The 14,905-nt window shown below is 39.2% G+C and overlaps 1 protein-coding gene across 3 annotated transcripts in view; it reads left to right on the plus strand.

Annotated features, from left to right (window-relative positions):
* TTBK2 (tau tubulin kinase 2) overlaps positions 1 to 14,905 on the plus strand; it is a 215,205-nt gene that overhangs the window by 157,634 nt on the left and 42,666 nt on the right. For all 3 annotated transcript variants that reach the window (XM_066343762.1, XM_066343763.1, XM_066343764.1), the window contains exons 8-9: positions 1,698 to 1,790; positions 2,783 to 2,908. In XM_066343762.1, coding sequence (XP_066199859.1) covers positions 1,698 to 1,790; positions 2,783 to 2,908 — 219 coding nt within the window. The remainder of the gene's footprint in view (positions 1 to 1,697; positions 1,791 to 2,782; positions 2,909 to 14,905) is intronic.

Below are 14,905 nucleotides of genomic sequence, written 5' to 3' on the forward strand. Positions count from 1 at the left end.
GAACCGGCAACCTCAGCATTCCAGGTCAACACTTTTTTTTTTTTTTTTTTGGTGATAGAGACAGAGAGAATCAGAGAGAGGGACAGATAGGGGACAGACAGACAGGAAGGAAGAGAGATGAGAAGCATCAATTCTTCGTTGCGGTTCCTTAGTTGTTCATTGATTGCTTTCTCATATGTGCCTTGACCGGGGGGGGGGGGGGGGGCTACAGCAGACCAAGTGACCCCTAGCTTGAACCAGCAACCTTGGGCTCAAGCTGGTGAGCCCTGCTCAAACCCGATGAGCCTAAGCTGGTGACCTTGGGGGTCTCGAACCTGGGTCCTCCACGTCCCAGCCCGATGCTCTATCCACTGCGCCACCGCCTGCTCAGGCTCCAGGTCAACGCTTTATCTAGTGCACCCACCATAGGTCAGGCAGTGGTATAAATTTAAATCCTAGATCTGAGTGAGGGGCAGGCCTTCAGTAACAAATTCTCAAGGCAAATTCTTTTTTAACTTCTCACTTTATCTCTTGATAGTGGTTCAATTCTATAGAAAACAATTATTGCAGCATAATGTACATACTAAATGTTGCATTAAAGGCAACCCCTTGCAGGTCCTAGCTATATAGTGGTGGTAGGGGGGAGTTGCTCAGTTTTAATTTTTTTTTTTTTTTTTTTACAGAGACAGAGAGAGAGTCAGAGAGAGGGATAGACAGGGACAGACAGACAGGAATGGAGAGATGAGAAGCATCAGTCATTAGTTTTTCGTTGTGTGTTGCAACACCTTAATTGTTCATTGATTGATTTCTCATACATGCCTTGACTGAGGGCCTTCAGCAGACCGAGTAACCCCTTGCTCGAGCCAGCGACCTTGGGCTCAAGCTGAGGAGCTTTTTGCTCAAACCAGATGAGCCCTCACTCAAGCTGGCAACCTCGGGGTCTCGAACCTGGGTCCTCCGCATCCCAGTCCGACGCTCTATCCACTGCGCCACCGCCCGGTCAGGTGCTCAGTTTTAATTTTTGTCTTATGTAGGCTCAATGCTTTTATATAGGTCCCCTTCCTGACTGATAAATCGCTGGTTGATAAAATCTGATAGTTATCTCCAAAGCAGCCACAGCTAAGGCTGTAGCTTCAGCTGGCTTCTCTTGTTTTCAGCTTTCTTTTAATTTTGACCATTAGTATTTACTTCTTTTTTTTTAAATTGTAGTAAAAACACATAACATTAAATTTATCATCATAACCATTTTTTAAGAGTGCAATACAAAGTGTTAAATATATTCACATTATTGTGAAACAGATTTCTAGAACTTTTTCATTTTGCAACATTGAAATTCTGTACACACTAATTTCCCTTCTCCCTTCCCTCAGCCCTTAGCAACTACCTTCTGTTATTTCATAATGAATTTTTTTTACTAATTAATAGACTGTTAATTATATTATTTCCAGCATTTCTGGGTTTGGGCGTATTTTTTTATCAAAAAGTTCTTTAGTATATATCTATTCTGCCATCTACATTGCTATATAACTATATAACTATATATATATACACACACACACATCTCAGATGTATATATATATCTCGGATAATTTGTGGGAAATATATTTAAATCTTTAGGCCTTATAATAGGGTGAAACATGATGGTTAGGTCTTAGACAATGTAATATACTCACAAAGAGTGGTAATATAATGTGACTAAATTTTGTTTTGCTGTGAAGGAAATGGGGAGACATGATGACCTTTGGTCCTTATTCTACATGTTGGTGGAGTTTGTGGTGGGTCAGCTGCCATGGAGAAAAATAAAGGACAAGGTAATTTTGGAAATGGAAATGTCAGTTTTGGGTAGGGGAGGGAATAAAAATTTCTTTTTGATAGGCATTTTTATTGAGAATATATATATTTATATATAAGAATTAAAATTTGCAAGGATTTTTACTATATCACACCCAATATGTATTTTTTTCTATAAGCTGATATTAGAGATTGAATTAATTTTATAACTTTTCTATGTACAGACTAGGTACTAAAATAATTTAAGTACAATTATCACTTCTGATTGATTTCTAGTCTCTCTTACTTTTTATTTTTACTAGTCCTTTTTTTTTTTTTATAAATCAGTGAAACTCTTAATTTTTTTTAATTAAGTGAGAGCAGGAGAGGCAGAGAGACAGACTCCCACATGCTCACGGATGGGGATCCAGCCCACAGTCCCCTATGGGACGATGCTCTGCCCATCTGGGGCATTGCTCCATTGCTTGGCAACAGAGTTATTTTTAGCACCTGAGGTGGAGGCCACAGAGCCACAGGACCAACTCAGTGGAGCCCATCGAGCCATGGCTGCGGAAGAGGAAGAGTGGGGGGAGGGGTAGAGAAGCAGATGGTCACTTCTCCTGTGTGCCCTGACTGGGAATCAACCCTGGGACATTCACACACCAGGCCAATGCTCTACCACTGAGCCAACCGGCCAGGATAAAACTCTTAAATTTAATTGTCACATATTATTTGATTTGAAAACTGTAATAAACACCTGCGTTGATAATGAAACATAGACCAGATTTAAGATCAACTTTTTCTTTGGGAGAGCTATCGATTCACTGATGCAGGACTCTGTGTTACCTACAGGCCCTCTCCCTTACCCACTTTAAAGCAGTATGCATTAAGCTATTAGTATGAATTTATTTCTTGCTTTATCATTAATTATCTATGATCTCATTCTCCTTGCATACCCTTGAGACTATTACTGAAAGGCCTGTAATATGTAGCTGCCAAGAAAAATTGACTTTGGTTCTATTTCTCTTCTTAGGAGCAAGTAGGCTCGATTAAGGAAAGGTATGACCACAGGCTTATGTTGAAACATCTCCCTTCAGAGTTCAGCATCTTTCTGGATCACATCTCCTCTTTGGATTATTTTACAAAACCAGACTACCAGGTAACCATCTTTGTGAATTCTGTGGACTGATTATTCTGTTATCACTTATTATAGTTTTGAGGATGTTGTAAATGACTATGGGTGGTCTCTAGAATAATACTATTTTAATACATTTTGAGGAATGTGGTTAAATTACCTGATGGTGACAGTATCTGTGTGTGTGTGTGTGTGTATTTCCTTCATTCTGGATGAACCTACTTTATTAGAGTTTTAGGTTTGTTCATCATGTAATAGATTGTGCTGTTCCTGCTGTGATTCATCTGGTGTAGAACTGCTGATAGTTCAAATTATGTAAATCTTATAGCTAATGTTGACCAGAAGGAACTGTCTAACTAGGTAATGTATCTGTCGAGGGCTTGAGGGCTGCATATCATATATTAATATGCTATGGAACAACAGTCAGTCAGTGTAGATTGTTGGCTCCGTTTTGTCTGTGGTCAATGAATCATTTCCTTAGAGCATCAGTTAATGCGGCCTTATAAGGTTTTCTAGGTCTACCACAAATTGCATTTCTAACCCACCAGCTATTTCAAAGGATTCTATTGGTCTCAGGGAAAACCTGGTCAGAGCTTAATGCAAAATAATCACTATCACTGAAAACAGAAATGAAACCAGACATAGATTTATAATAATATACTAGTGTATCATTTTTGTCTACAAAGGACAACACGTAGACTTTATTGCCTGTTAATAGGAGTTTTGTATTCTAAAGTGTTGTCAGTGTTGTCTAGTCAAAAGACTAAGACTACTCACAGTACAGTGAAGTTATTTGCATATAACTATTTTATATGAAATTGCAGCTTTTGTATAAGATATAAATGATATAAAGCAGAAGGGCAATATACAACCTTGGGTCCTTAGAGACCTTAGAGAAGACAAGGTGAGCTGTCTTCTTTCCTATAATGGCTGTTTGTGTTATAAACTATAGACTGTCTAACTCAGTGTTTCTCAAATCACTGGTCCACCAGATATTTTGTGCTAATCCGCAAAAGAGTTAACCACCCTAATGATATATGAAAGTTATAGAGTCTAATCCTGGACTGTCTTGTTAGAGAAAATTATCTTAACAAGTTTCACATGGCCAATACCTCATCCAGTAGCCCTGCTACTCACTCTGACAACAGGTGTGGACCTAGAGAGAAAAGCTGTTTGCTCTCTACCCGGAATCTATTATGTATGTCTCAATTAGAATAAAGGCTGACACTTGCTTTTGGAAAATGTTATGATGTATTTGGAATTTACATCCATGTTTATCAATCTAAATACAGGGTAGAGCAAAAGTAGGTTTATAGTTGTTCATATGGAAAATAATACAGTAATTAATAGATAATACAAGAATACAGTAAATTGTTTCACATACTCAACAGCTGTAAACCTACTTTTGCCACTCCCTGTGCCATTATATGCTATGTACAATAAATACTTTCCATTAAACTGAAGGTGAAGATATCAGAATTATAGCCAAGATTAAAACAGATACCTTATTATAATTATTGTTTTTATTACTAGATTCTGAAAAAGCATAGTAACTAAAAAAGATAAAGTGCTGGGCCATGAATCTTCCTCAGGTGACAGAATTACATAGATCTCTACACACACACACACACACACACACACACACACACACACACACACGAGTGCGTTTAAAACTGGTAAAATTTGATAAGCTCTGTGGATTGTACCAGTATCATTTTTCTGGTTTTGATATTGTACTCTAGTTATTTAGGATGCTATTACCATTGGGGCAAACTGGGTGAAGGGGACTTTTCTGCATAGTACTTTTGCACTTTCCTGTGAATCTTTAGTTATAGTTGACCCTTGAACAACATTAACTTGAACTGTGCAGGTCCACTTATAAATGGTTAGGAATCGCATACATGGAGGACTGACTTAAATTACACATAGATTTAAATCCATGTGTATGGATTTACAGCTAGTCAGTATGCAAAGCAACAACTCACTATGTGAGTAGTCAGTATCCCTAACCTCTGAGTTGGTGAAGGGTCAACTGTATTTCAAATTAAAAAAATTTTTTTAAAGATTTTTTTATTTATTCATTATAGAGAGGGGAGAGAGAGAGAGAGAGAGAGAGAGAGAGAGAGAGAGAGAGAGAGAAAGAAGGGGGGAGGAGCAGGAAGCATCAACTCCCATATGTGCCTTGACCAGGCAAGCCCAGGGTTTTGAACCGGCAACCTCAGCGCTTCCAGGTTGACGCTTTATCCACTGCACCACCACAGGTCAGGCTAAAAAATTTTTAAAAAGTGATGGGCCCACATTTTCAGAAATGTAGATAGTGATTTTAAAAGTGTGGCTACCTTATAATTTAAATAAATCCCTTCAAGGTGTTTTAGAAAGGAAAACGACTCTCAAAGGTGCCTAGGAAAATCTTTATCAACCTTGACTTCCACCACAGGACTCTACCTGTTGGTGTCACTATTAATGGAAAACTAATATAGCAGCATCAGATTGGATAAAGAAGGGCCCTGGTGTCTTTACACATTATTGTCATACACACAGCAATGTCACAGTAATACATGGTTCCTGGGGTCCCAAAACAGTTTCATTCCTACGACAGTGCATATCCCAAATTTTGGTGTAAGTCAGAACACCCTAGCCTAACACAAACAGAACACTTATGCCTTTAACAGTTCAAAATGGTGTAGGTAAGCGTACTGGGGACGCTTCCTCACTCATATGCCATGTTACTGCGTAGGGTTCCGCTGTGCACAGCCAAATTAGTTTACCCATGTAGTCCGTAAGTACAATGCTAAGGGCATAAGCCAAAACACTCACGTCTCAATTTTTTAAAGTTTTTATGGGTGTGAGGGTCATAAACTTGAAACATTATATGTTGAGACTGTCATAACCTGAAGACCCCTCTGTACCTGGGCAGTACTATTATCCCATCTTATGAAGTCTTAATAGCCTGGGAAAGCTAGTGGTGCTAAAAGTGGTAATCTGAACCCATTTCTGACCCCTTCAAAAAGATCCCAGGCCTGACCAGGCGGTGGCGCAGTGGATAGAGCATTGGATTACGATGCGGAGGACCCAGGTTCGAGACCTCAAGGTTGCCAGCTTGAGTGTGGGCTCATCTGGTTTGAGCAAAAGCTCACCAGCTTGGATCCAAGGTTGCTGGCTCCAGCAAGGGGTTACTCGGTTTGCTGAAGGCCCGCGGTCAAGGCACATATGAGAAAGCAATCAATGAACAACTAATGTGTTGCAATGCGCAACAAAAAAATAATGATTGATGCTTCTCATCTCTCCGTTCCTGTCTGTCTGTCCCTATCTATCCCTCTCTCTGACTCTCTCTCTGTCTCTGTGTAAAAAAAAAAAAAAAAAAGATCCCAAACTTTTTCCAGTTTGCCATCTGCCTTCCTTGGAGAGGTGACCACAAACAACAGCCACTGTAAAGTAATACTAACATAACTAGGTAAGAAAAATTTAGTGAAAGAACTAAAAAAGTACATGAAGAATTATCTGAAATTATTGCGTTAATTATTCTAACATAAGGATACAAAATGTATATTGGGGTTTCAGATTATGTTAAGCATTGTTTAGCAAGTTGGAAAGATTAATAAAACCCATAGTATACACACTGTTGGTGAGTCTGAAACTAAAATGTGTATATCAACCAGTTCATACACTGCCACAGCATTGCTAAAATCAGAGGCTATGATAGGAAATCCAAAGCCAACCCCTCTGGCTTTGGGAGATTTAAAGTTATTTTAGGATCCCTTGACTCTGATACATTGAGAGAGCATGTATGGGCTGCTTCTGAAACAAACAAATAAGAGTTTGAGTAGCGACTAAATATATAAAAAGGAGGAAGTTCTCATAAAATAGAAGGTCAGAGAAGGTCTCTTTCTAAAGCTGCCATTTAAGCCAAGCCCAAAAAAGTGAGACTGTATTGCATGAGAAGAGCAGAAATAAGAGAAAGAATGTTATAAGCAAAAGGAAGAACAATATGCATAGGCTCTGATTCAAGAAAGGAATAAAAAGAAGATAGGTGGCCAGAACATAGAAGGTGAGGGAAGAGAATGGTTTTAGATGACATTGGAAAGGCAGAGACTAGATGATACAGGGCCTTGTGGTCTTTCTTAAGGAATTTAGACTTGATTCTGTGCAGCAGGAAGCCTTGGAAGGTCTAACAAACAGAAGCATTGTGATACAGTTTGTGTTTTAAGAAGATTATTTTGCAGTTATGTGCATTCAAATGAGGCAGAGGACAATTAGGGAGTATTTAGGGAAATACTGAGAAAGGCTGAGTTATACCCAAGAAAGAAAGAAATGTAAAAAAAAAAAATCAACGTCTTAACATTACAGAAGTTTTATTTTTTGGTCACAAAGGAGTGTAGTTACTGGGCAGGTCTCCTGGGCAACTCTCAAGTGGTACTTTAAACATCCAGGCTCCATCCACATTTTGACACTGCTTTCTATAATATATACAATGTCCTTTACAGTCATCAGGAATGGGAAGAGTGAGTGTGGATGATTGCTTAGGGTTTAAAAAAAAATTTTTTTTTTTTAAGTGAGAAGTAGGGAAGCAGAGAGACAGATTCCTGCATGCACCTGGACCAGGATCCACTGAGCAAGCCCCCTACCCTGCGATGCTCTGCCCATCTGGGGTGTTGCTCTGTTGCTCAGCAACTGAGGTTTTAGCACTTGAAGCAAGGCCATGGAGCCATCCTCAGCCCCCCGGGGCCAACTTGCTCCAATGGAGACAGAGGGGAAGAAAGAGAGAGAGAAAAGGGAGAGGAGGAAGGGTAGAGGAGCAGATGGTCACTTCTCCTGTGTGCCCTGACCAGGAATCGAACCTTGGACATCCACACGCCGGGCTGACGCTGTACCACTGAGCAAACTGCCCAGGGCCTGCTTAAGGGTTTTATGACCAAACTGCTTTGGCATACACCCCTATGGCCCGAACCCATTCACTTTGGCCTGATTCTAACGGCAAGGGCAACTGGAAGATAGAGTCTTCCTTTGTGGGCAGGAACAGTGATAGTCTTGACTTGGATATAAGCAGTAAAGATGGAGAGAGGTGGATAAATTCTTGCCCTACCCCCTTTAATTTTCTCCTTTCATTCCCACTGCACTTATGTGATTCAGCTATATTGGACCCTCAGTGTACTCAAATGGGACTACCAGCCTTTCTTCTGATATGCCTTGCCTGGAATGCCTACATTTCATAAACTGCTTGTTTTGTGAAATTGAAAGCCCTGAGCCAGGGCCTTTTACATTTATCTCAGTTTCCTCAAGAAATTAGCACAGTGATAGGCATTTAGTAAAAGTTTGTCAAAATGGATTAAATCTGCTTAATCTGATTATTGTTTCTGTTGAATGCAAACTCTCTGAAGACAAGACTTTTTTTACCTTTATATTTCTAGCACCCAGGAAAGTAAGTATTTATTCAGTGTATATCTGAATCAATGAATGAATATTTGATATAACTGCAGAACAAGTAGAGTCACAGAACGTTCCTGTTTACCTACTCACTTGAATTCAGCTGTATATGCAGAAGATAGAAAATTTTTAATGTGTCTGTATTTTTGCCTGCCTTTTGGCTCAGTTAGCCATGCCCTATGGTGAGGATGATGGTGATTCTATTACATTGGTCTTTCTCTCATTGACAGCAGTCCAGTCATCTAGTATCAGGCTGCATTGAGCATGATTCTAAAGAATAGTAATTTGAAGGGTACAGTATAATCCCTGAATGCAGCCAGCTTCCTTCATTCACATTCATTTGGAGAAAGAGAAGTCTATTCCAGTACTGGAGGAAAGACTAGCTAGGTTGAACCTAGTGCAACTACTGTTCTGTGCTTTATGCACACTTTAACAGGCTTTCAAGGATAATTCCAATTTTATGCTGTTGTTGCCTTGCCTGCTGACTAGCTCTAAGTCTTCTATAGTGGAAATAACACTGCACTTAAAAGGCCTGTTTCATTTGGTGCTTTGCCACACACCATTTGTATGACCTTTTAAAGACTGTTTTCTTATCTGTGAAATGATTTAAATACCTACCCCACATTGTTGTTTTTAAATTTTTCATGAGATAACTATGGGAATGTTTTGTAAATTGTAAAGCATCATGTAAACATAAGTGGTATTACATATACCTCAGTGAGACTGCATTTGCTTATAACATCTCACTTTTCTTCATTCTTCTATACTATCCAACATTACTTCTATATCAATAGAACTTTCTGTTTTCTTTATGCTGCTTTGTCCTGTCAAGGCAAAAAGAACATGTTGCTTACCTTTTCAATTGACCTTGTTAGGAGGTAATAAGCAGCTTCTTAGTATAATGCCAGTTTACCTGGTGGGCTGGCAGCACCATAAAGAGAAGACATTGGTATCAGACAGCACTGGTGGCTGAGCAACAATGCTGCCTTACACTGCCTCAGGTCCGTTGGGGTCATCAATTAGGTGCACTCCTGAGTTCTCCTCTGTATCTTGATATAAAGTATGAAAACAGCTAAAACTCTAGGCTTCTTGAACTCATTCTCTTTATTTGATCTCAATTTCTAAGTCTATTCTCCAAAGGGTGAGTGCAATGCATTTTTCCCTCTTCTACCAATGCCCCTGGTAGAGGAGAGAAATCTAGAACATGTGCATTACTTTCCCTCTATTGAATCGACTAAAGTTGAGTCAGTTTCTTTTGCAGTAAATAATCCATCTTTGAATCACACATGCCAACATGCCATTGTACTCTGCTGGTTAAGTGCTTTATTGATCCATTAATTTACCACTTAGTAACTGAGAATTCAGGTATCAGGATTCTCAGTGAGTCCTCAGTATCACATTACAAATAATTCTTGGTTTTTGCAAAGACTGGACTTAGTCTGCATTCTCTTCGAAAGGGAAGACTGGGATTTCATATTGAGGTAAATATCATAAAGTTATGGATTGCTTTTGTGCTAAGGATTAGAAAGCAGAGGGGTGGTTCCCTAAGGCATTATGTCTGTATCAGATGACTGATTACTATTAAGAATAAGGTTATTTCAGGTGTTGGAAGCTACCACGAGGCATTTCTGTGGAGTACACATGCTTATGTATGCAATTATTTTATTTTATTTTATTTTATTTTATTTTACTTTATTTTTAGTGAGAGAGACAGACAGATGGGAAGGGAGAAATGAGAAGCATGAACTCCTAGTTTCAGTACTTTAGTTGTTCATTGATTGCTTCTCATATGTGCCTTGACTGGTGTGTGGGGGCACTCCGGCTGAGTCAGTGACCCCTTGCTTTTCTTAAGCCAGTGACCTTGTCTCAAGCCTGTGACCTTGTGCTCAAACTGTTGAGCTAGTGCTCACGCTGATGAGAAGGTGCTCAAGCCGGATGAGCCTGTGCTCAAGCTGGCAATCTGGGGGTTTTGGAACCTGAGTCCTCAGCATCACATGTTGACACTGTCTACTGTACCACCACCTAGTCAAGCACAGTTATTTTAGGTAATGTATTTTTGTCGGGTAGATTTTTTTCTCATTATTAAAAGTAATAGTTATTATAAAACTTTAGAAAGTACAGAAACAAAAAAATTAAATTATTTTAAATTTCATCACTCAAACCTGTAGTACCTGATTTTTATGTACTTTGTGTGTGTGTGTGTGTGTGTCTTGAATAATTTGCTTTAGAAAAATCATTTAATTGTGTATCCCATTAGAATTGGCATTAACAAAACAGACTGTCTCTTATTCATAAACACAAATAGAAGGGAAATTGACACAAATAATCCAAAACAGTAGCTAAATAAAACGTAATATTGCATTGTTGCCTGTCTAGACTAGACCTTCCTCAGGTCTTCCCTCCTCTTTTTTTCCCTCTATCCTGAAATATTCTTCCCCAGCCTCCTCCCTTCTCTTACTTTCATTCAAGGAAAATTCACCTTCCTTATGATCTTCCACCTCTAGAGTTTCTCACTACGTCACCAATCTCTCCTATGCATGTTTCTTAAGAGCTCCGGGAACAGTCTTAAAGTGTCAGCCATAATTCAGAGTTTCCTTGCATTCTCCTGATATCTTAAAGGTTTATATGAATTCACTTTCTAATTTTGTATTTATTGTAATAAAGATATATTAAATGTCTTCTGAGGGAAATTCTTCAGGAAGATGTGCCACATTTATCAGGTGACTTTAAACCCTCGCTGGCATATGGCTGCATCCCTTGATTGAAACCTTTACCCTAATTTGGGATATCTGGGTTCTTTAGATGAATTTGTATTTCTAAGACTATATTATTAAATGAAAGAAGTAAAGACATCAGCCCCGGCCAGATAGCTCACTTGTTTAGAGCATCGTCCGAAGCACACCAGTTTGAGTCTCAGGGTCATACAGGAACAGATCGATGTATCTCTCTCTTTCTCCCTCCCCCTCCCTTTCTCTCTGTTCCTCTCTTGCTAAAATCAGTAAATTAAAAAAAAGAGAAGAAGAAGTAAAGGAACCAGATGTATACTAGATTTCCAGTGATTTTTAGTGGAGAGATATGGGGCAGGCCTTCCTAGAGGGGAAGTGTCAGAATCATCCTGAAAGTTTTTTTAGATTTTGCTCTGCCCCCTTTTCAGTAGGGAATTACTACCATAATGTGCTCCTGTTCTGATGGGAAAGTGCTTTGTTCCTCAATTATATTGAAGTAAAAAGCATGAGGATTGCCTGACCTGTGGTGGCACAGTAGATAAAGTGTCAACCTGGTACGCTGAGGTTGCTGGTTTGAAACCCTGGGCTTGTCCGGTCAAGGCACATGACCAGCAATCATTGAACAGCTAAGCAGCTTGAGTTGGCTTAAGCTCAGTGGTTCCTTCGTGTCAAGTTCACTTGCTAAAGTGAAGCAAGTATGTGTTGATACTTCTCACTCCTCCATCCCCTCCTCTCTCTGTAAAATCAATAAAAGAAATAATTAAAATATTTTTAATTAATAGTTGAGAGTTACACATTTTATATATACATATATATATGATTTTTAAGGTGATTAATTTATATTCTCAAATCTTTTGAATGAGTAACTGAATTGGAGTTTTTTTTATTATTTATTTTAGCCAAATGTGATATATGAATTCAGTGCTCCCCCCACCCCCACCCCAGCAAAAGAGTTCTTGATTTGTCCTGTTTCTATATGTCAAAGATTAGAATTTAAAGCCACTCTGGTCCTGAATTTATTGCTACATTAGAAATGCTTTGTTCTTTAAAGTATCAGCAGAGCTGTATTTATTCTGACCATGTTTATTGCCTCAGTACCTTTTGCTTTTTTTCTGCTTCTTTTCTTCTGTGCCTTCCATCCTTCTGCCTCCTGCTGCCGGTCTGTAGTATTACCATCATAGTGACAAACTGAGGCGTGATGGCATATGCTACATTCTTGTTTGAGGCCCAGCGGCATATGCTATATTTTCTAAGAGATATAATACTATGATAATTATAAGAAAATAATTCCATGATAAATGGACATCCGGCATAAAAACTGTTTAGGATTATCCCCATTGCAACTCAGCACAAGCAGAGCATTTAAGCAGTGGCTGTTTAAGTACTCACAAAGCAAAGCAGTTGTTGCCTTGTGGGTAGAAACTCCACCTTTCAGGAAACATGCATCTCGCTCTGTGAGAGCTTATGAGAACCTCGATTTGCAGAATCAGGAGAGGTCAAAGGTCTGCCACTTCAATTCCTGTATGTTGAATCTCAATCTGTCTTCCTTTGTGTTTGTCCTTTGTGTTTTCTAAGCTTTCTTTCTGCCTCTGACAGTTTGGGGAAACCTAAGCTATAACATATGTAACTGGACAACAAAAATATGACCAAAATATAAATTCTCAGGTTTTGTTATTGTCTTTTCTAATTCCTTTTATCTTTTTAGTTTCCTTTTTTAAATTTATTATTTTTTTCTTCAGGATTTAAATGAAAGGTAGGGTTATGTGAATCTTTCAGTAAATATTACTACAAATAAACATTCTTAAATGTTTTTAGAGTAACTATTTAAGCGTTCTGTGCCCACAATTCCAACATGTTTCCCTTCCCACACACACCACCAAGTAATTCTCTGATACCAGCTTGGTGTCCTACAATTCAGATCAATTCTGACACTATCTACCCAGTAATGGATAGCAGCAGATTCCACAGATTAGGGACTCGGCTCCACAAGACTGTCCTTCACTTAAGATGCCAATTGCAAGTCCTTGTTGTTACCTGTCCTTCTGATCAACTGGCTATATATCAGAGGTTCCCATAGCCCCCTCCTTGGGTTTAATTAATTTGCTAGAACAGTTCTAGGACTCAGGAACCAATTTTATCACTAGATTACTGGTTTATTTATCACAAGAATATAACTCAGGAACACCAGATGGAAGAGATGCATAGGGCAAGGTATGAGGAGGGGGGTGTAGAGCTTCCATGCCCTCTCTGAAGGACTCACTCTGTCAGCACCACCATGTATTCACCAATCCAGAAGCTTTCAGAACCCTGTCGTTTTGCGTTTTTGTAGAGGCTATATGTTACCTAGGCAAAATGATTAAATCGTTGACCACTGTGACTGATTCAACCTCCAGCTGTTTCTTCCCTCCTCTGGAAGCATGGAGGTGAGACCAATCCTTTAATCACATGGTAGGTTCTTCTGGTGACTAGCTCTCATCCTTAGGTGCTTTCCAAAAGTCATAAACCTAGTTGTGGTGGCTTGTTATGACTAACAAGACACATTTCATCTTTATGGCTCTGAAGTGATTTCAGGAACTAAGGGCCAGACCAAATATTAGAATAAAATATTCTCCCATTGCTCTTATCTCTCAGGAAATTTTAAGGGTTTTGGGAGTTCATAGCCAGGAACTGTGGACAAAGACCAAATATATATGAGGCATATATTTTGGTCATCTAAATGACCAAACATATTTCTTACAGATCACAATATTACAATCATATGTAAGGCATTGTATTAGATACAATAATGAGCAAGATCTGACATGTACTGGCCTATTGGAGCTTACTGCCCTAGGTAAAAAGAGAAAGTCAAATCAACTAAATAATCAGAAATAATAAAAAACTTAAAATTGATAGCATTTGACCCTTTTCTTATTGAGACTGTTTCTTTGGCATCTAGAACACCACACTCTTGGTTTTCCTACCTCATTGGTCACTCCTTGGCTTCCATTGCTGAGTCCTGTTTTTTTCCTCATCTAAATGCTAGAGTGCCCTAGGCCAGTGGTCCCCAACCCCTGGGCCATGAACTGGTACCAGTCCGTGGGCCATTTGGTACCAGTCCGCAGAGAAAGAATAAATAACTTACATTATTTCCGTTTTATTTATATTTAAGTCTGAACGATGTTTTATTTTTAAAAAATGACCAGATTTCCTCTGTTACATCCATCTAAGATTCACTCTTGACACTTGTCTCGGTCACGTGATATATTTATCCGTCCCACCCTAAAGGCCAGTCTGTGAAAATATTTTCTGACATTACACTGGTCTGTGGCCCAAAAAAAGGTTGGGGACCACTGCCCTAGGCCTTTGTCCTGGGGCCTCTTTGCTATCTACTTTCCTTAGATTATAGCATTGAGTCCTATGCCTTTAAATACTTACTACCTGTTGCCTGACCAGGCGGTGGCGCAGTGGATAGAGCGTTGGACTGGGATGCAGAGAGGACCCAGGTTCGAGACCCCGAGGTCGCCAGCTTGAGCGCAGGCTCATCTGGTTTGAGCAAAAGCCCACCAGCTTGGACCCAAGGTCGCTGGCTCCAGCAAGGGGTTACTCAGTCTGCTGAAGGCCCGTGGTCAAGGCACATATGAGAAAGCAATCAATGAACAACTAAGGTGTTGCAACGTGCAATGAAAAACTAAAGATTGATGCTTCTCATCTCTCTTTGTTCCTGTCTGTCCCTGTCTATCCCTCTCTCTGACTCACTCTCTGTCTCTGTAAAAAATAAATTAATTAAAAAACAAACAAACAAGTTCTTCCATGGTAAAGTTAGAGCTATTTTAATTTAAAAAAAAATACTTACTACCTGTTAATGTCTATATACTGATGAGTATCAACT

Source organism: Saccopteryx leptura, chromosome 6 (genome assembly GCF_036850995.1).
Source record: "Saccopteryx leptura isolate mSacLep1 chromosome 6, mSacLep1_pri_phased_curated, whole genome shotgun sequence".
In the NCBI taxonomy this organism is placed as follows: Eukaryota; Metazoa; Chordata; class Mammalia; order Chiroptera; family Emballonuridae; genus Saccopteryx; species Saccopteryx leptura.